The 22854-nt window shown below is 35.2% G+C and overlaps 1 protein-coding gene across 10 annotated transcripts in view; it reads right to left on the reverse strand.

Annotated features, from left to right (window-relative positions):
• LOC121367544 (inositol 1,4,5-trisphosphate receptor type 1-like) overlaps positions 1–22854 on the reverse strand; it is a 150958-nt gene that overhangs the window by 92322 nt on the left and 35782 nt on the right. For 6 of the 10 annotated variants that reach the window (XM_041491787.1, XM_041491788.1, XM_041491790.1 and 3 more), the window contains exons 5-16: positions 22614–22772; positions 21068–21166; positions 13332–13415; positions 11406–11552; positions 10489–10584; positions 9423–9583; positions 7885–7984; positions 5522–5587; positions 3070–3230; positions 2038–2182; positions 1228–1389; positions 208–380 (exon numbers count right to left, since the gene is read on the reverse strand). In XM_041491787.1, coding sequence (XP_041347721.1) covers positions 208–380; positions 1228–1389; positions 2038–2182; positions 3070–3230; positions 5522–5587; positions 7885–7984; positions 9423–9583; positions 10489–10584; positions 11406–11552; positions 13332–13415; positions 21068–21166; positions 22614–22772 — 1553 coding nt within the window. The remainder of the gene's footprint in view (positions 1–207; positions 381–1227; positions 1390–2037; positions 2183–3069; positions 3231–5521; positions 5588–7884; positions 7985–9422; positions 9584–10488; positions 10585–11405; positions 11553–13331; positions 13416–21067; positions 21167–22613; positions 22773–22854) is intronic. The other 4 variants (XM_041491792.1, XM_041491794.1, XM_041491793.1 and 1 more) reach the window with 1 other exon arrangement.

Here is a 22854-nt window from a genome sequence, read left to right on the forward strand (position 1 = left end):
CGTGCTGCTGCGAATCCCAGAGTTTGGGTCGGAAGAACAAGATAATCAGATGGAATCACAAAATATTTGTATTAAATCATTTTAATGCCTGGTAAGGTCTGTGAATTGAATTAAAAATATTTCAAATAATGTTGACAATGACAATGGTTAGATGAGATCTGTGTTTGATGCAGCAAGCAAAGAATTATTAAGAAACCAAGGACACACCTGGGCTCTCTTTTCTTCCTGACCAGCGATGCGAAAGTGTCAATTTCCGACTTCTTGATGTTCTTCTCCAGCAGTTTGCGGTTGTTGTGTAGCAGTGCTGTAATGGTATCCTCGGCTAGAACGTCGTACCCAATCTGTTTCTGCATGAATGGCAACTTCTGGGCAATATATTCCTGTACCACACATCACAGAGAGAAACTCAGTCATGATGTGAACACCAAAATATTCAGTAAATATATAAACTGTTCCACCAAGAGTAAAACTGGTAGGAGTCACACGACTAAATGATCACTGTCTGGGGTTGGAAATGGTGATAAAAATAAGGCAGAATTGTTTTACTAGTCCACAGGACAAATAAATGTAGAAATCTACTTGTCTGTCAATATTTTTACTTGTCCAAATAAATGGTTGTTTTATTAAAGTATCAGGATGATGTTTGTGATTGCTCAAAATGAAACTGCACAGAACATTTTTACTTGTCTACTGGACAACCACCGAGGTACATTTTGTTTGTCCGAACAGATTTTCAATTGTTTGGACAAACGGACAAGTGCTTATTTCGTATACTGTTGGAAAGTGTTCAACAATTGCACTGATGGGGTTGCTCTACCACTGAGCTTCTCCCAACTGTTGCTAGATAAAACAAGACATTTTGTAGTTTGTATTGTTGCCCTCCTTATTTAATGATGTGCCCCAGAAATTCAGACATTGTTAATGACAAGAAAAGTGCAGTAAGAAGCTACATGATTTGCCACTGTGCCCTTCCCGTTCATCCCATATTGTATAAGTATCTGTAACTGCCAAAAATAATTAAAATTTACAAATGAAATGACAGTTTGGAGAAACAATTTGCCAAAAAAAATTTATCTAAATTTTTAGCAACCAAACACTGCTGTAACCAATTTCACTTTAGAGTTCTTCCAAATTGCCTTTGTGCCTTAAGTTTTGTTATAAAACTGAAAACAACACTTGCCATACCCACTAAAAATTACAATTTGACCCCTGTAATTATGTTTTCACCTGGTTCTTCCTGTAATTCTGCTGTGAGAGTTTGAGTATTCTGTAACACAGCCGACAGATGTGTCTGAACGGGGCATGGCGCTGGTCCGCCAACTCCTCCATCTTCAGGAATGGGCCGTTGTTGCCGTGGTCGATGAACGGAGCCTGCAGGATCTTGAAAATCTATTACAAAGAAAAATAAGGCTTAAAAAATAAACAATAACTATAAAACTGCAAAATATTTCATTCTTATCAAGGACCATTCACAAATATCAACATACAAAAAGTAGCTAGTGAGTTAATGACAGCATTAAATCAGGGCTTCTACATTATGGTAGCCCCATTTTAAAAGCACACAAAAACATGACTGCAATGAAGGACTGCAGAATTAGAAACAAGAATATACGGTCTGCCACTGTGCAGGTGTACTATATACATCTGGCAAGGGGAGATAATTCTGCAGTGGCTGTTAAAACTTGGGGTCGTATAGCATTGTTGTTGTGCTAGCACAGTAAGTTGAATAAGACAACTGTGAATAATAATATAAAAGTTTATAGCACCTATTTTATTATTTGCTGGCTTCACACTTCAATATATAATAAAGTATTTTGTAATAATTCCTGGAATGAATACATAGAGGATATTTCATTTTTTTTGGCGAGGGGAGATAATTCTGCAGTGGATGTTATAACTTCGGGTCGTATAGCATTGTTGTTGTGTTGTAATGTATTTTCTAATAATCCCTGAAATGAATACAAGCCATTCTTAAAAAAATTTATTTACTGATACCGATCATTCAAAGACTAATCTGAACTGCCAACATGGTCCAACCTGTTTGAGGATGTTCTGTTCTCTCAGTAGTTTCTGCCTCTCGCGGTCGTCACACGTGAACTCGGTTTCCAGCGGGTCGTTGGTGCTAGACGCCTCCTCCCCGGCCAGGAAGTATATCAGGTCAGCCAACAGCTGGGTGACAAATCTGGGAAACACACAGAGACAAATGTATGAAAGATAATCATCATGTGTTTATAAATTTCAGAAAAGTAAGGGAAAAAAAGTTTGTTTTGTTTAACGACACCACTAGAGCACATTGATTTGTTAATCATCGGCTATTGGATGTCAAACATTTGGTAATTTTGAAATATAGTCTTAGAGAGGAAACCCGCTATAATTTTTAATTAGTAGCAAGGGATCTTGTATATGCACCATCCCACAGGCAGGATAGCATATACCACGGCCTTTGATATACCAGTCGTGGTGCACTGGCTGGAACGAGAAATAGCCCAATGGGTCCACCGACGGGGATTGACCCAAAACCGAGAAAAGTAAGGAAGTGCATTTTAAACTAGAAGAAAAAGATTTCTAAGTGTAGTAGAAGACAACAGTGGGCCAGTGGACTATCATTTTAACTTCAAACATTAGATACTGAGTAGCAGCTGCTTCTCAACAGTATAACATTTTGTATAGTACCATTTTAAAAATGAGGAATGTATCAAAACGAAAAGTTTATCATCTGTACACAACATAATTTGGTTGTGTGCAAAATCTCTATGTTCTACGTTGCATACTTTTTCCACTATTCGACTTCAAAAAGCGACTTTTTAAAAAATCTCCCAATATATGTATTAATCAACATCAAAATACCACTTACTCAAAATATTAGTTTCTGTGGGTTTCTTGAATGATTTCAGACAAATTTGAATAAATGAATGAATGTTTAATGACACCACATCATAAACAAATATTTTAGCTATTGAATATCAGATTAGACAGGTTTGAATGACCAAATATTTCAATAAACATTTGCCACTCAGAAACCACCCCCCCCCCCACACCACTATTAGCAAAAGGAAGACCAAGTTTTACCGTCTCTCATTCTGAGTAATGGCCCCACGCTCCAGCTTGTTAGCAATATCTCCTAGAACCTGACTGGCATCATTGGCAAAATCGAGATCCCGAACTTCCTGTGGTGACACAGGAACTATAGCAAATGCTTCTTTGTCTTCTTTGATCTTAGCACAACCAACCTGCAAGTGAGTGGCAAATCAACCATTAATCAGCAGAGCAAACCAGGCCCCAATTTCACGAAACATCGTAAGCCTAGTTTTACATATAAACGTAAATCTACGACAAAACCACAATTCTTATTACTTTTATAGTACAACAAATATAGTTAGAAGTACACAATTCATTTCTTTTCATCCTTAAACTGCTCCATCTTCTGTAATGGTGTAATTTTCTGCATGAAAAAGATGCCAAACGTGTAAATTAATGTATGCTCGGTAAAACTGCTAGTCACAGATGTAAACTTACAATGTTTTGTGAAATTGACACCGTTAATTAATTTACCACCTTTATATGGACTTGAAATTTACAACTGTTACCTCCAAGTTTTTGATGCATTGTTTTAAAAGGAAAGGAAATGAAGATTTATGTAACAATTAACACACACCAACACATTCTAATAAACTATGGCTATGAGGTATTCAACATATGATAATTGTGATATTTAAAAAACTGGTAAATTATATATATGTCAGTATTTACATGTGTAAGATCAACAAATTTAAGCAAAAATTGCATTATATAGTGAATAAAGCTAAAGTGTGTTTTGTTTAACGACACCACTAGAACACATTAACCATCGATTATTGGATGTCAAACATTTGGTAATTTTGACAGTTTTCTTTTTTCCATTAGTAGCAAGGGATCTTTTATATGCACCATCCCACAGACAGGATAGCACATACCATGACCTTCGATATACCAGTCGTGGTGCATTAGCTGGAACGAAAAATAGCCAAGTGGGCTCAACAACAGGGATCGATCCTACACCAACTGGGCATCAAGTGAATGCTTTACGACAAAGCTACATCCCACCCCTATGGTGAATAAAATCAGTATTATAATATTTGTGTTTTGTTGTACATCTGGAATACTGGGAAAAACATTATATAATGCCTTACAATACAGCAACGTATAATCACTTAATAAACTGAACATAAACCAATTTTCAAACAATTTGTTAATAAGTAGAAACTAAAAACATTTCTAATATCAGTTGTTTTAAAATATTTATTTGAATTTTATGAACTATGACTTAGTTTCATACTGAAATATCAAGAAAATCTCAATTTTTTTAATTGTTGTATTTAGTCAATTATGTAACACCAGCACAATAATTAATTTTATAAAGACCATAATATGCTATTTATAAAGTATTTGTAATAATATATTACAAACTAAGAACAAGAGGAAAATGTTTTTGTTTTTGATCATTAAAATTAAATGCTAACTGTTGCAAGTTGTAAAACTAAGCAATCAATCATCAAAGCTTGATGTGCTGCCAAAAGCGACCACACTGGGCAGTGTAGCTGGATGTAGTAAAACAATAAAAGCAAGCCAACCACGACTGGTCCGCTGCCAAACAGTGGTAGAAGCAGGTACACACACACACACGCAAGGGCTTCGCACGCGCAGTCTGGCAGACAAACTACCCATACACCACTGCTCACAGATGACAGGAAAGATAAAGCACACAACAAGAGCTGTTTTAGAAATTAGTGCTTGGGGGAGGTGGATATATAACAGCCTATTTTTCAATAGCCACCATAGGAAATAAATTTTGGTTGTTAACCTTTTTTTTCTTCTTTTTAAATCAACACCAAATAAACTTTGGCTGTTTAATTTTGTTTAATTCAACAAAACAAAAAATAAAACTAACTACTTTGGCCTTTATTTTGTTCTTCTTTTTTCCCCTCCGTTTAATAAAAGAGGAAATTTGACCTTTTGTCTTCTCCCTTTTTTCAGAGCAACAAAGCAGGAAATTAGGCTGTTTAATTTATAAAATATCAAGCACCCATTAAGCCTACAAATAAAACAGTGACATTACATATTATATAATTCCATTCCCAAAGTATGTGACCATTTCCAAAAAGTACATAGTATTGTTGAGCTGGTTCCAGGATAATATTACAGCACTACATTCTTGACAAGTTTACTCATTAAAACACTGCTGTAAGATTATGAAAACAAAAGTATTAAAAAATCCACAATTTTCTTATATAGGCATATGTTTGTAATTATTTTTTAAATGTTACATATACTGAAATGCAATGACACAATTTATCTTTTTTTTGCAGTTAACTTCAGAAAACATAATGAGTAACAAAATGAATGATGTACGTAACATATGCTTTTGTGTGCGTATGTTTATATATATGTAATAAAGTTAAGTTGATATTTAATATCTTCAGGTTGCGATATTTAACCTGTGGCACCCGCGAAGAAAAGCATATGGCCGTGTATAGTAACAAACCCGCAACCATTCGTCATCATCATCGTTGTCTATTTGGTCCACAGTGAGCCAAGCCATTGGTGATTCCTCAAATTTAAAACAATTTATTAGAGTCAACAACTTATGTGGTCTCTTTAATCAGATCAACAGCTTGTACTACATCAAGACATTTGTGTATGTGTGTATGCAAGTGTGTGTGTGTGGGTATGTGTGTGTGTGATGGGTGTCTTTGTATGTGATGGGTGTGTTTATATGTCTCTGTGTGTGTGTGTGTGTGACTGTGTGTGTGTGTGTGTGGGTATGTGTGTGTGTGATGGGTGTCTTTGTATATGTGTGTGATGGGTGTGTTTGTATGTGTGTGTGACTGTGTGTGTGTGTGTGGGTATGTGTGTGTGTGATGGGTGTCTTTGTATGTGATGGGTGTCTTTATATGTCTGTGTGTGTGTGTGACTGTGTGAGTGTGTGTGACTGTGTGAGTGTGTGTGTCTGAGTGTAAATGTGCATAATTATGTTTACTGTACATTTTTTGTTTGTTAGTTGTCAAGTGCTATCCACAGATAGTACAAAATAGAATTATAATTTATAAAACACAGAGCAAATGAAAACAAATGTCAGATAGATGCAGTAGACATCCAGAGCTAACTAACAAGATCAGAGAGATGAGAGAAATATGTTAATGAGCAGCTGTAGACACAGACAACGCCTGTTATGTTTAATTAGCTACACAAGCACAGCCACAGGTAATAACATGCACTTCATCCGTTACTATTTTTAGAGGGGCTTTCACAAACTACATATGAAGAAAGCAGGCAGCTGCTGTTTAAAAAAGCAAGAAAAAACAACAAAAACAAAACAAAAGCAAAATTATTTGTTTAAAATCTAAAAGCCTGCAAAAATGTTAGAAGGCCAAGTTTTATAAGAATTCCTAAAACATTAGCTTCTGAATTAGTTGTTGAGAGATAAAATACAAGGTGTGCCAAGGTATGCAATTCAATATAAATTCAAAAGGAATGTTTGTTGAATGAAGCTCCAGCACAGTATGCCTGAAACCTTAGTGGTATAGGGTCATGTTAAAACTACTCTCTCTCCAGCAGTTTATTCAGTGACTAATTAGGTGTTAAACATATGGTAACTGCAACAGACTGTACATACAACACTAGGCCTCAGGAAAAGAACCAACAGTTGACTTATAATTCAGGGTTAGCTCTAAATAAGCAAAACATTTTGCCAAATTATCTATAAAACTGCAGATACCAGACGCATGTGCAAGATATTATGTGGTGAGCAAAGTTGTTAGGGTTTTTTTAATTTAAAAAAACAAAATTGGGGGTGGGTGTCAAGCCATGCTTCTCTGGAAAGTATATTTAAAAAAAAAGAAGAAAATTCACTTGGAGCACGTGCCTAAAAACCCATATATTTTTGGAATAAAATATCTAGTATTACTATTAGCAAGTTTCTTATTTCATTATCCAGACTAAATTTCACTTAGTTGTAGTTCAAAAGAAGATGAAGTTTGTTTTGTTCAATGACACCACTAGAGCACATTTAGGAGTATTTGATCCCGCAAATGTCATATCTTTAAGAGGAAACCTGCTAAAATTTTCTGATTAGGGATGTTTTATACAGACAGACAGGACAGCATATACCACAACCTTTGATATACCAGTCACAGTGAAAAACCTGATCAGAAAATGGGTCCACTGAGGTGATTTGTTCCTACAATGCATGCACCTCAGGCGAGTGCTCTATCAACTAAGCTAGATCACACCCACCCTCCGTAAAATCTGACCCATAATACATGCAAACATTCTTGCACATGGTGGGTTTTACGTGCATTTATAAAAATTAACAAAACGTTGGTTTATGATATTTGTCATTTTGTTTACTCCAAATTGTTGTTTAAACTATTATGCTGAAGAACACACACAACCAATGCTGACACCATAAAATAGAAGACACTTTTAATTTTTTTAATCATATTTAAAGAATAATGCTGAAAATAATCTACTGGCCAATTTTGTTTTGGATAGCAATAATGTTCTGTAGCATGTGATATGATTCTTCAAAGGTTTATTATTTATAATACCGAATACGGCTCCTCAGGAAAAGGTAGTGTTCAATTGTTAGGATTAAAGGCACCGACTCCAGTTATTAGCATAAAATATAGGTTACTATTGCAGCTTTTTAACCATTACATTACCCATTATTTAAATTATTTTGCTTAAATTAAGAACTTGAGCAAATCGTATGTGTTTCTCGTTGTCCTGATGTTGGTAGCAGCATGCATGTTATGCAACACAGAAAAGGTACACATCTCGGAAACTAGAGTCAGTGAATTTACAGCCTTCTCACGCCACAACCGGCCTGTTATGAACATCACCTACTTTATTCATAATAGAGTTCTTCTCTTCCTTGTCTATGGGAATGGAGGTGCTGTGAACCCAGGTGTCTGTACACAGATGATGGAGACGCACAAACGTTTGTCTGCAAGATATTAATATGACAATTTTTATTTATTACCCATATGGGCTCAAATATACGGGGTAATATTTTTTCGATCTCTGCACAGTGTGCAGATTGCTTCTACAGCCACTGATTGGCTGGCTTAAAAATCACGATGTTTGGTTGGTTGCTTGTCATGGCCGGAACTTCACTTTCATTCATATAATGTTTCCATTCATGAGTCAGATTACACATACGTTATACGATATACAAAGATTTACAAAAACAAATGGACTCACTTGTTTTGTAAACATGAAATGGTATATTTTCATAAGCAGCGGCTTTAGTAATATATAAAAATAATTATTTTCAAATGCAAATACAGTCGTATTATTTTGTACTGTAAACATTTGGCTGTAAAAAGAACGCCGTTATGCTATGACGTCACTTACATTACGTCATGTAATGTGTGTAAGATTATATGACGTAATGGCTGATGGCTTTGTTGTAGACTGCAGAGGAATTTTTACATTAAAAATCAGTTAAAATTTACAGTGGGTAATAAAGAGAATAACCAACTCGCTACGAGGAGTTACGAATTATCTGTCCCTCGTGAATGAATGTTGTAAAACCCTCGCCAAAGGCTCGGGGTTACAACATTCATTAACTCGGGATAGATCATTCATCATTCCTCGTAGCTCGTTAGTTATTCTCTAAATAACTAACTCAACTTGAAAATAAACATTACATCACACTACCTAACAGACAGAATCAATTTACTTTACAAACAGTGTTTACAGTTGAAGAGATTTACATAATCTGCATACATATAAATATAATATAATGAAGATTGCAAGTTAATTAAATTGTAGATACTACAATCAATACAGAGGAAACAAAACCCCCACAAAAACCCAGTCATAAGTGAATTATGTTTGTAATCATTTATTTAAGTGAAATTTGTCCCTAAAGACCATCCATCTAACAAGAACAAATTGATTATCATGAACAATATAAGCAACTGTACACAAAAGGACATATATCTATAGTCCGTCACATCATCCAACAAAAAAGGTTTTTGTAAATCATTTCAGTTTGGTTTGATGTAAAAAGAAAAGTAAAAGTGTTTTAGAAATACAAAAATATACAATTTTTGTGTGCAATTTAGAAAACAATTGGCTCAGAAATAAATAACTTGTTGGAAATGTTATAGTATGAAAAAAGGCGTTCCCTATGGGACGGACTATAAGTTCAAGGACCAAGAGTATGATAAAAAACACCTCCACAATAATATCACAAGAAACTGTGGGTATAACTTGGTATGCCACATCGGCAATGCAATGGAGATTGCTGTGGAGTTTTTCATTCTCCGTGGCACTTTTTTGCTGTGAACTATATTCAATTTGTTTTTCCACATCATGTTTTTTGCGGCAGACATTTTCTTAATTGCAGGTTTTGGGAATGTGAGCTGGTCACTAACCGTGGTACGAGGGTGTCCACTCTGATCATGGTGGTGGGGTCGAGTTCGAAGATGGACGCTATGTCGTGGCCATGCGGGACCGACACCAGACAGTACACCTGACTGCCCGCCTGACCACGCAGCTTGTTCCGCGTCACATCAGGGGTCAGGTCATTGTCAACCTGAAACAAAAACACACATTAAAAAAATGTTCAACAAATATTGAATGTATGTCACAGAATATTAAAATATTTATCACAGTTAATCGATGAATCTGAAATAATTCTATTGATGAAATGTTCCGTTCAGGTCAACCATTTAACCATATATTTAAATTTGTAACGTGCTAATGTCTCAACAAAATATTATAACTGTTGTGGGTATAGAATGCCAACAAAACTGATTATATATTTCTTAAGAATACATTTCTTAAGAAGGTCCACTTATTATTTGTGGGACTGGAAAATTTAATGAATCCTTGGTCCTTCAGGTTTTAAACATATCAGGCGAGTGATACATCACACTCCTCATAAGTCCCAGGGGAGTGATTTGCATTTCATATGAAAAAACCCTGAATAAAACTTGCACATATTGACATAAAGAAACTTTTAGGTTGATGATAAAAAGCATTTATGAGATAATTAAGCTGAGCTTTGGCATGCAAGTGCAATCATGAACATCAGCTATAAAGAACTGAATCCTGAAAGGCAGGCGTCTGGGGGTCTATAGTCTATAGCTATTTCCAAGTTTCAACCAGCACCAGCACTTGTTTTTTCATACACCGGTCCACTTTTTAGAATTCAAATGAATCATGTCATCTAATGTTCCTAAAAGAAATTATAAACTAATAAACTGGATGTGAGAAAGATGTAAGAAAGAGATGCACTCACAATAGATATGTTATTGTGGGTTGATTTTATAAAAAGGCTTCAAGCAAACTGACCCTGTATATGAACCAGGGTGTGTGGTGAAGGAAGATCTAAATTTTGCAATTTAGAAATCCAACACAAGCTGGAACAGTGGCCCTTCCATGTATGCTACTAAAATAGTGGCATGGGTTAAATTAGGTTTAGATATATAAACAAACCTCTGCTGCAAGATACTGTCCAGTGGCAAGGTGTTTGAAGCGGAACAGACTGTTCCAGTGACCAGCACCGCCTCGACATGGGTCATGTTGAACAACCTAGAAAAACAACCAACATGGGTACATCAAAATACAGACTGTTCCAGTGGCCAGCACCGCCTTGACACGGGTCATGTTGAACAACCTAGAAAAAATCCCCAACATTGGTACATTAAAATACAGACTGTTCCAGTGACCAGCACCGCCTCGACACGGGTCATGTTGAACTTATAAAAACAACCAACATGGGTACATTAAAATACAGACTGTTCCAGTCACCAGCACGGCCTCGACACGGGTCATGTTAACAACCTAGAAAAACAACCAACATGGGTACATTAAAATACAGACTGTTCCAGTCACCAGCACCGCCTCGACACGGGTCATGTTAACAACCTAGAAAAACAACCAACATGGGTACATTAAAATACAGACAGTTCCAGTGACCAGCACCGCCTCGACAGGGGTCATGTTGAACAACCTAGAAAAACAACCAATATGGGTACATTAAAATACAATGCTGAGATAAATGGAAAAGTTGATCCCATCACCATCACAAATACAACTTTGTACAAAAATAACTGTCCAAAAGATACAATATCTACTGACAGAGTATTCCTATACACAGATGTAAGTAAAGTTACACCTGTACATTAAAGGGCACTGGATGTGGTCTTCAAGAGCAAGTGACATTTATACAGAGCTAAAAATATGTACATTTGTGATTTTTATACAGACCTGTATATGGTTGTTATACAAGATGCTGCAGCTTCAACATTTATCTATCTATCCATGCACAATTGCAATATCAAGAAAAGATCTTCAACTGTGTGTCTTGTGTTTGAGGCATTGAAAAAAGAAGTGTATTTCCCTTGACTTACCTCGACTTCCCACAAAGCCTTGGAGCTGGTTGCGGCGGTGGCGGAGGTCCGGCCGGTGGTGCGGAGGAAGATGTACTGCTGTTTCTTGTACTCATCCCCCGTCAGGAACTTCTCCTGCTCCGCGTGGAACAGTCGCACCACGTCGCCCTGGGCAACACAACACAATTCAGTTATCATTGAGGTCACTCAGAGTTGGATCGGGGAGCAGCGGCCAGACCCCTACTAAATTTTGTGAGTTATAATTTTATTATATATTAATTTTCTCTTTTTTTTTTACGATCCCCTCCAAATCTCCTCCAAAGTTCCATTGGCATTCCTCCTCATGTTATTGACTCCACCCCCCCCCCCCACTGGATCCGCCACTGTTACTCATAGCCCATTGGGTTATTTTTCGCTCCAGCCAGTGCACCACGACTGGTATATCAAAGGCCATGGTATGTGCCATCCTGTCTATGGGATGGTGCATATAAAAGATCCCTTGCTGCTAATCGAAAAGAGTAGTCCATGAAGTGGCGACAGCGGGTTTCCTCCCGTAACTATATGTCCCACGCCATATAACCGTAAATAAAATGTATTGAGTGTGTTGTTAAATACAACATGTCTTTCTTTCTGTTACTCGTAAGTTACCAGCAGTCATAATGTTCACTGTTTGGTTGGTAGTGTTGCTATAAGGTACTCTTACTAGCAGTATAAGTATAAGGATTTTGGTTCAGTGGAGGTTGATTTATTTGTTTCAGTTGGAGCCGAAGTAGGAACACATCAAACCTGTATTTCTTACACACCTGTTAGTAACAACATCATTCGTTATTTTTTATAACACATACTGTTAACACACGTGTGATAACAAGTTAACGACATGACTGGCTGCTCCTAGGTGATGACCAGGTCGCCAGTGCCTTACCATCCAATGAAAAAGGCATGATCGAAATGGATCAATTTTGTGACGTACAAGTTAATCTGAAATTTACTTGTCTGTAACACGTAAGTTAAATATACGTTAGGACCGTAAATTGGTTTTACTTGGAAAAGGTATTTAAATTCATTTTAAAACCTGTGTCGGAGGATATGTAAGAAACAGAATACTACCATTTATCTTACAACTTGTTTAAAAACGTATTCAACTCACTTTACATGCATATTTTAAAACAACTTGTAAAATAAATAGTGTAACGGCAACTCATGAAGTATTCTCTATTTATCTTCCCAGTTTGTCAATCACAATGTTTTGATTTATTAATACTGGACATCTAGCGACAAGTTCATGTATGTCTGACTTTATTTTTTTATTTTTTTTTGTAATTTGAAGCAATATTAACTACTCTAGAATATCATTAAAATTATTCCCCTCCAAAAAATAATATCATACTTACCCTTTCACATAAGGACTTTATTTTATGTATTTATAAACTTTTAAATTAAAAATGTGTGATCAAAAGTTATAAACTTGTACCGCTTAAATGTAATTTTTGTTAAAAATTAATCCTGTAGTCTAAAGGTTAATACCAGAAATACTTTATCAAAAAAATAATAATTTAGGCATCCCTAGATTTTTGAAGCTATCTTAGTAAAACCATTGTTGGCCTTCCCGTCACTACAGCACCCATCATAGTGACATCATAGCTTACGATGTTTTTACGATTTCGTTGCGATAAGTTAATTTTGATAATATCAGCCCTTGTCTTTAAAATACTGGGCCCCGGTTTACAAAGTGATCTTAGCACTAAGATCATTTTGTAAAAGGGTCCCTAGGCCATGTTCCATGAAGCGATCTTAGCTGTAAGATAACCTAAAATGCATAACTACCTAATGCACTTAATGCTAAGATCATTTTGTAAAAAGGGCCCTGGTCTTTTACAATAGGGTGGTCTTATGATCAGGGTTATTTTCAGTTGAGGTACATTTACATTTATAAATATGTGTGTATACCCCTTTAACAATGTCGTCCTGGTTTTCTCTATAGTCCATAAACAGTGTAATCTTCCAGCAGGTATTGCAGTTTACAGAATTTACCTGAAACACAAAACGGAACATTAACAATAGTGCTTACAATACATAGTATGTGATCTAAAATAATTACAGAAGTGGAAATATAAAAAACCTTAAATATGATATTATGAGGTCCATGATATTAAAACTATTCCACATTATTAATAGTACAAAGCATCATATAGGGGTTTAGTAATATTGGGTAAAAGAGAGCATTAAATTCGGCTTAGGCAGAAAAAAAATGTACAATGTAGTTACATCATAGGGCAACTAAAAGTATGGGATTTAAACACAAGGGGCAAAACAATATAATTCTGATCCACTGGGCAACTGATCTAGAATTAATTCATAAATGTACTGTATGAAAATCAGCTAAACAGAGCAACCAAGAGTATGAAATTCAACTACACAGGGCAACTACATGTAACAGTGTGATATTCAGCAACACACAGTAACTAGCAGTATGATATTCAGCTGTAGAGCAACTAAAAGTATGATATTCAGCTACACAGGGCAACTATATGGCATTCAACTACATAGGGCAATAAACAGTATCCGAGTATCAGATTCAGCTCTATAGAACTAACAGTATGATAGTCAACTACACAGGGTAAATGTGTGACATTCAACTACATAGGGCAACTAACAATATGAGATTCAACTACATTATGACAATGAAATGAATATAATATGGGGCAAGTATGGTAACACTGAGACTGAGCTACATACGACAACAGTATGAGATCCAGCTAAACAGGGCGAGGAGTTTGAACAGACAGTATCAGATCCATTCCGGATTCACCAGCTGGCAATGTCAGAAGTTGGACCTGTGCTGGCCGTATATGTGAACCTTCAGTGGATATTAATACCCTATCCCTACAGTATCAAATACAGATTAAAAGGCCTGCAAGTAGTTTTAAAAAAATAAACCATATTGGTATGTCAGTTTGAGATAAACAGATATACTGATATACTTGTAGATTGTCCTTTGCTGAAGGTAGTATCCAGAGTTTAATATGACACAGGACAAAAATTCAGAACACTTTTGCTGGATCTTCAGAAGTAGGAGGTTCTGGAAACATTCTGCAGAATTTACTCTCGAGTATATTCTTTAAATGCTTTTTCTAATGTTGTTCACAATGTTTTAGTACCTCATAATGTATAGTAAACAGAACAGTACATATGAGTTTGAAGTACTATTTTCATTAATACTTTGAAAGACATTTTCCTTGGAATCAAATCAAAGAATGGAATATGCACTGGTGGTTTGTTTTGTTGCATCTGGGGCCTAATTCATAAAGGTCTCTTGGGCTCTGCTAGACAATAAAGCATCCTCTTTGCAAGTCTTTTAGCATTGCACTGCGAGATCGCAAAGTTGCGAGTTTAGTGAATTAGGCCCCCAGCCTACATGTATATCACAGACATATGCATCTGTAATGATTTACAAAATAATTCATTTATTTTCTATATTCGGGTCGGATGTAGCTCAGTGCTGCTTTACTGGTAATTGGAGTAATCTGTGGCTGCAGCGGGATTCATCTTTTTCTCTCTAGACCAAAATGTTTAAATAACCATGTCAGACACTAAATAGCTGTAGTTTACACATGTGCTGAGGTGTCATTAAACAAACATTTCTTTCCTAATTTGTTTTCTATTCAAAATCCCTTAGTATAATAATAATAATGGCCAATGCCTATTTCAGTAAAGGTTTCATTTTGTCTAATTAACAAATGAATTCCCAATTATAAGTTGCCTGAAAATATTCTGATCCTCACAGAAGAGGCGATTGTGAACAAAATCAATACTAAGATATAAATACATGAATTCTCTCAAATTCAAATCCTGTGGGTTCATGATGACCAACACTTTTGGAATCGGTTCTACACAGCAAGAGCAGCAAGCTCAAAGACTAGGAACTGTGAGCAAATTCCAAGCTGCCAGTCCACCTCACATAAAAGCGCCAATACCTCAGAAAGAAAGCATTAAAACTCGAACCCAATATTTTAAGCAAGTGCAAAGCAATTGTATATTACAGACAGACATAGGACAAGATTTATGTGGTTGGTAAGTCCGTGAAGATGTGATCCAATCAATGAAATTACTGGAAATAGGGGGATTTGTGATAGCCATCTCATGAAAATTCATATACTCAATATTTAGCACACATTTCCTGCCCACCCCAACAACTATATGTTCATTGTATTCAGGTACAATTCATTTGGCAAAAATATAAATGATATTGTTTAAAGTTAAATTCTGCTATATTAAACCTCTAAACCCAAATAAACAAGCACTGTAAAATGCTTCCTACTAAATTCAATCAAAATACATTAGCTAAATTAGTTTTGAGTTTGGATATAATAGCACACACAAAACACAAATTGACAGTTTGTAGAGATAATACGGTAATATAAAGTTAAATTCTACTGTATTAACCCGTTTAGCCCAAGACATGTAAGACATGCATTGTAAAATGTTCCCTGCTAAACTCGATCAAACACCTTGTAGAAAGTTTTCAGACTGGCTAAAGTTAGACACACAAATATAAACATTTATATTGTTTTACGACTTTCACAACAAAATGTATTAGTTAAAATAGGATAGGCTGGATTACGGAAACACCAAATTCATAACTTTTGTTTTTGTTTTTACATAAGGTTCATTAAACTTTTCTTCTTTTTTTACATATGAAACTATAAAATTATCTTTTTTCTTTTCTTTTACTGATGTTTAACAGACATAAACTTTACTATTCTGTAGATAATTTTGTTTTTTAAATATGAATCATCTAAAGCAATTAAACATGTATCCATAATTACAATACAGGTTTAAACAACAAAGAAACCCACAATCTGTTATACAAAACATCTTAACGACTAGTTAAGTATATACGAAACCCAACGGACACGTATTAAACAATGGGAATAACAGTGCAGGGCAGAAAGGACACACATGAATGCTGGATAAACTGAATAGAAAGAACCTGGGGGAACCAGTCGACGCTCTGTTTAACATTCACCTGAAAAACAACAGCTCTATGAAAATTAACACAGACAGACTTACACATCAGGTCAGACATACAGACAAGTGTGACATACAGGTACACATAGGCGTGGTCAGCAAGAAACAACAAAAAATACCCCACCCAAATTGACAGCCGACATTATCACAGGAAACTAATCATGCAAAATAGTTTCATATTTTGTGATGACCCTAAAATATCAACAAGAATTGTGTTGATGTAAATGTTTAAATTTTATTTCTGTATTTTTTTATTTTTTATTTGATGTTTTTATATGAATAAAAACTTTATTATTACTTTTTTTTAATTCATTATGTAAAATTTATGATTAATCTAACTGTATTAAAACCAAACAAATAACCAAAAAACTGAAAATTTAAAAGAATTAAAATGGAAGGTTTTTTAGGTACAAATAAATGTATTACCAAATTGAATGCAAAACAAAAACAAAAACAATTAATGTAGAGCTAAATGCAAATGGAGAGAAAATTGCAGCCAGAATGGTAACATCCATATCTAGCCTCCGACTTTGTCAAAATACTTTTATAGGACATGAACATAGCAAATTAGGCTTAACGCTAACATCTGTGTCAAATTCAAAACAAGTTCCATTCAAAATGGGCTGAAAGAAAAAAATTATTTTAAAAAAAAGAGGGGTGTGTGTGTGTGTGTGTGTGTGTGTGTGTGTGTAAAAAGGATACAATGGTAAAAACATCATCAAAATATTAACTTAGTTTATGACAAAATATATTATGTCTTTGCCACAAACTGCACTATCCTCCACATTTGCCAGAAATGTATTTAGGTAATCAGAAAATTAAATTTATAAAGCTGCAAAACAGATATAATAAATTTTGTTTGAAACTTCATATGGTTGTTCACCTAACCCTACATGTATTATAGGAGAGTGCATGATCTTTAGCTCATCTTCATTTTGCTCAAGTCAAAAACTGATATTTGTAGGGAAATCTTGCAAACCCAATTACCCATTAAAATACAGTTCATCTCCGTATGCGGAATGGTTAAAAGCAAGATGTCTGGCATAGATGAACTACAACTGTATTAGTAAAAGCGTCACTATCTTTTTCAAAGTGACAACGAATCTACTTCATGCAATCTACATAAATGCATGTAACAGCCACATAAAGCAGACCACACATGACCAGTACTAGAAGACATGCATACACAGATACACAGATGGACTTACACAAGACACGTGTGAGAATGTGTAATAATAACTTTCTGTTTGGTTAATGACATCACCCTAAAACAATGCTGCTTTGGGGCTTTGTTTAGACTTGTAAAGTAGTTGACTTCTCATTAGTGCATACTTTATGTTATAATCAAATGGATTTTTGTTACTAACATTTATTTATTTTTAAAAAAGTCTGAATGCTTATCTGGGTCATCAAACATGTATATACATGTATCAACCAGCTATGTCAACTCAAGTTTATTAATTATTCATTAAAAAAAGAAACCGAAATCAGGAATGATTTTCTTCTTTTTTTTTATTACAGAAACTTGTATTGGTAAAGGAAAAGTTAGTCATGTTTAATGTAAAAAACAAGAAAACATCTAGAATTAATATTCTATGACTCTTGACACGATGAAGAATTCAAGTCCTGTTGTACTCAAATGAGTTGGAACTGGATGTATCTACTGGGTGGTTTTGCTTTCCCATTCATAAAACAAAAATATACATTACCAGCAACGTGTAAAACTAAGCAAACTATTAACACTACAGAAACCATTAAGTACATGTACTTATTAACACCAAACATAAGAGCTCTCTCTAACCATCACCATGTAGAAAAAATGATAAAAGTTGCTGCCAAAGCTTAAAACTACTAGATCTATGAAAAACAACAAAAAAGACCAATAAAAATATTCCAAAAACCATCACCATTAATGCCTGGCAACTGAAGTTGAAGACATAGAAGATATTTCATGTTTTTTGTCATATGATTTATATCTCATCAAGTGAAGTTTGCAATCATATCTCATGAGTCACTGAGTGACTGATAACACTTTTATTTCACTGATATTTTAAGATATTTCACTAAATGTTATATAATAAATTAATATCTCGTATGTTATACCTTACTGGCTGACATCAGTGATAGGAATAACAAGAATGTTTTACTAGTCTTACCAGATAAATACAATAAATGGTTTGTTTTATTCAAGTACCAGGATGATGTTTTTGATGGCTCAAAATAAAACTGCACTAAACAAATTTAATTGTCCACTAGACAACTACTGAGGCACATTTTGCTTGTCTGAATAGATTTTCACTTGTCAGGACAAACGGACAAGTGCTCATTTCGAACTCTGCCTACATGCCTTCTCTATTTCATACCTTACTAGCCTACATGCCTACCATTTTGTTTGTCTATTCTCCCTAGGATGTTAGCTTTATACCAACAAAACATTTAATATTTTTATGAACATTCAGTTTAAAGTGGTTTCAGCAGAAACAATTCCGAAAATGTTATATTATAGAGGAATGATCACAGACAAACATGAACCATTATATTCAATATTTAAATCCAATGTTTTTTCCACTGTTCTATCCATTGATCCTTCTGTCAATATAATACCACAAATATGCATTTAGGACAGTGGCACCATTGCTGATTAATGTTAAAAGTCCAGATTCAATTCTCCAGACTACATGCTATATCATGGATGGGAATTGGTGAACTGTGAAAAAGAGGAAATCTAAAGGGGTCTCGGAAATTCGTGAAATCCTAGGTTAAAATCTGTGCCATCTGACACATTTTGGAGGAAAGGACGATTAAAATGCGAGGAAACGCAATGTTCCATGAGATGATCTGAGCAGAATTCCCACCCCTAAATATGTATAACTGGCAAGATTTTTTTAAATTGTTGAGTCTAAACTTGAAAAGATGTTATAAGCACTGAGCCAAGATACACATTCAAGTGGATTACAAAATGTAGCTGTGAAACATCAAGTAGTGTGCTATCTGGTGGAAACAAGTCTACAGTATTTCACTCCAGGAATTGAGAACGAAAATGAGAGAGAATGCCACTTGACATGATGTTGAATAAAAAGATTACAGGAAACATGCCAGTGAATAGTGAATAACATTCATTCCAGATAACCGTTTTACATTTTACATCCCAGTCAGTAATTGTGAAGATAAAAAAACCCTCTGATATTCATACTCCATAAAAAAAACTACATGCTTATAATAAAAGCATCTAACTATAGACGTTTATATCCATTCAAGTTTCTTTTTTGTTATTTATTTTAAAAATTTAAAAATAAATTCTAAAAATAATTTTTAAAATCTTTCGCATATCATATATTTCACACAATTTGTCCATGGGATATTTATAACACGAATACAAATCATAAAAAAGGCATGGTTAATCGAAATCCTCTACCACTGATATACAATAGTATAAATATTCTGATGCCTATTTTGCAATATTAGGCAGTTAAAAAAAGTGTGACAGACAATATATAGTTCACTGCTAGTTGTATATGCATGTCTTTCTGTGACAGAAATACTTGCCCTGCCTGTTGGGAAATAGCGAGACACAGCAATGAGACTGACCAAAGGTCGTTAATGGAAGCACAAATTGCTTCAGAAATAAATGGAACTTAGATTAGGCCATGGACGGACGGTAATTGAAAGCTACCTATTGATTGCCATGCATTCTCAGGCTAGTCAGAAAAACAACAACTGGCAACTGGCAAATTTCACCAGATACTGTAACCATGCTGGTTTTATCTTTTACAGAGAGATTAATGACAGTGTGTAGAAAGTGTCTTTAACATACAGACTAGCTACTTCACACTTAAGTAGGCTCCTGCTTTGAAACACTATAAAACTCCTGTATTCTACTGGTAGTCATAGGATATAGAAGATAAAACCTAGGCCCATGCTTATCAAACTACTTATAGAATCTAGACTCAAAATTTTAATTGAAGTCAAACCCATGCAATTTGTATGCCATTGCCATGACTTTTAGTCTCAAACTCTTATTAAGGTCTTCAGTCTACACTCTAAAACTTTTATAAGCCTCGATGGTATAAGGCTGGAAGGTAATGGGTTTGCATCCTGGTATAGACACCCACCCAGAGCGGGTTTAATGACTCAGTGGGTAGGTGTAAGACCACTACACCAACTTCTCTCTCACTAACCACTAACAACTAAACTATTGTCAGACAGCCCAGATAACTGAGGTGTGCCCAGGACAGTGTGCTTGAACCTTAATTAGATATAAGCATGGAAATTAGTACAGTGAAATTCCTCTAAACCAGACACCCACAGGATCAAGTAAAAAATATGGTTTTAAGGGGTATCCGGTTTAGAGAAGTTCTGTTGTGTAATGATATTTGAAAAAAAAGACTGTGAAAAATGTTCAGTTTTGAGTGAATTCTGGTCGTGAGGGGTTTAACTGTATAAATGAAATGAAATAAAATGAAATAAATGAATATATATTGGTTGTAAAATGGAAATTCCAATATATTAGTTAATATTAGGAACCATGTAGTGAAACCCAGTCCCAGACGGTAATTGAAGCCATCCAAACAGACAGATTACGACACATTCTGTACACTGGTTACAGACAACACGTGAACTAGGTTAACTATTGGCAATCGGTGTGTATCACTGACCTCCTTGCAGCCCGGGTTATCCACCAAGTCACAGTTGCTGGCATGAAGCGGCTGACCAGCGTTGACGGGATTCAGAACCACCTTGTCTCCCACGACAACCTGAAAGTACATGGAAACAATACCTTACAATCATGTTTTTATATAATTTCAATTGCTTCCTGTATTTAACTGGGCAGGAGGTATAACCAAATAAAATATTTAAGAAGAATACAAAATATTACCTTAAAATAGAGAAGCATGTATGTTAAAAGGTATATTAATAATTATCCTGCAATAACAAAATGTGGTTGTGCTCTAGTGGCATCGTTAAACATAACAAACTTTTAACTTTTATCAACTATGTGGTATTCCTGGCTCATACTCAGTTTACTTGCTTAGAGTAGTATTTTAATGTTAAAGTTAAAGAGCATAGTGATTAATAAACCATTGGCTATTTGATGTGAAACGTTTGGTAATTCTGACAGTCTTAGAGAATGCTCACTACATTCTTCCATTAACTAGTAGCAAGGGATCTTTTACGTACACTTTCCCACAGCTTTTAACATACGTTGTGGGGCACTGGTTGTAATGGGAAAAACAACAATAGGTACATGAGTTTTAATCCTATGGTTGTAGTATTATTTTCTCCATATCCAATGATAAGTTTCTGTCACTGTATAATGTTTATAGGAACCAAGGACATTTCTTTGAAGTGATTATAACAGTGTGTGGTATTTTGTAAACATGTAATCATATAAACAGTATGATCTTTGCTTCACATTATGATTATGCGAGATGGCAATTTAAAAAGTGTAAAAACGGTTAGATAAAACGAAAATTAAGTTCATAAAAAATACCAAAAAATATATCTTCCAACATTTGTATAAAAATCCTAGAGCTATTGTTTTATTATTTTTAAATGTCCACTTTTATTTTATTACCAAAAGTGAAGTTATGGATAGATGGACGGATGGATAGATGTATGAATCGATGAGTGGATTAATGGATGGATGGATGGATGGATGGATGGATGGATGGACGGGATAGATGGATGGATGGATGGATGGATGGATAGATACATGAATGGATGGATGGATGGATGGAAAGATAGATGGATGAAAATATACATGAATATTGGATGGGTAGATGGATGGATGGATGAATGAATGTAGATGGATGGATGGATGGATGAATGGATGGATGGATGGGTGAATTGGTCGATGATTGGATGAATGGATTTATTGATGGATGGATGGGTGGATGGACGGATGGGTGAATGGATGGATGGATGGATGGATGAATGTAGATGGATGGATGGGCAGATAAAAACAAACAGATGGATAAAATTATTGCATGTAATCATTCCATATTTGAAACAGCGTGCACCAAAATAACATCAAAACATGATTTAAGCGACCAGTGCAAAACTATAACAGATAAGTATCTCTGCTGCACTGAATGAATTCCAGATGCCATAGGTAGTGTGTGGAAAGCCACTTTCATCAAGATAATCGCAGACAAGGAGAGATGTTATGTTCCGAGATGTTTCAAGTCCACAATGTTTCACCTTATCTCCGGGAGAGCTGTGTTTGTAGAAGGGCTGAATAACAAACCAGGATCCCTCGTTGCCAGCAGCATCCAGAGTCACCCTCATGGCATTCTTCTCCAGGTGGGCTGGCAGCCGCTTGTTCACTGTTAAGTATTTGTTGCTCTTGATGTGAAGGAACTGGAACAGAGTAACAAATTAATGGCAGTTTTTTGTGTGTGTTATCATTACTGCTGTACAGTCAGTTATATATGGCTGTGTA

Source organism: Gigantopelta aegis, chromosome 3, assembly GCF_016097555.1.
Source record: "Gigantopelta aegis isolate Gae_Host chromosome 3, Gae_host_genome, whole genome shotgun sequence".
Taxonomy (NCBI): domain Eukaryota; kingdom Metazoa; phylum Mollusca; class Gastropoda; order Neomphalida; family Peltospiridae; genus Gigantopelta; species Gigantopelta aegis.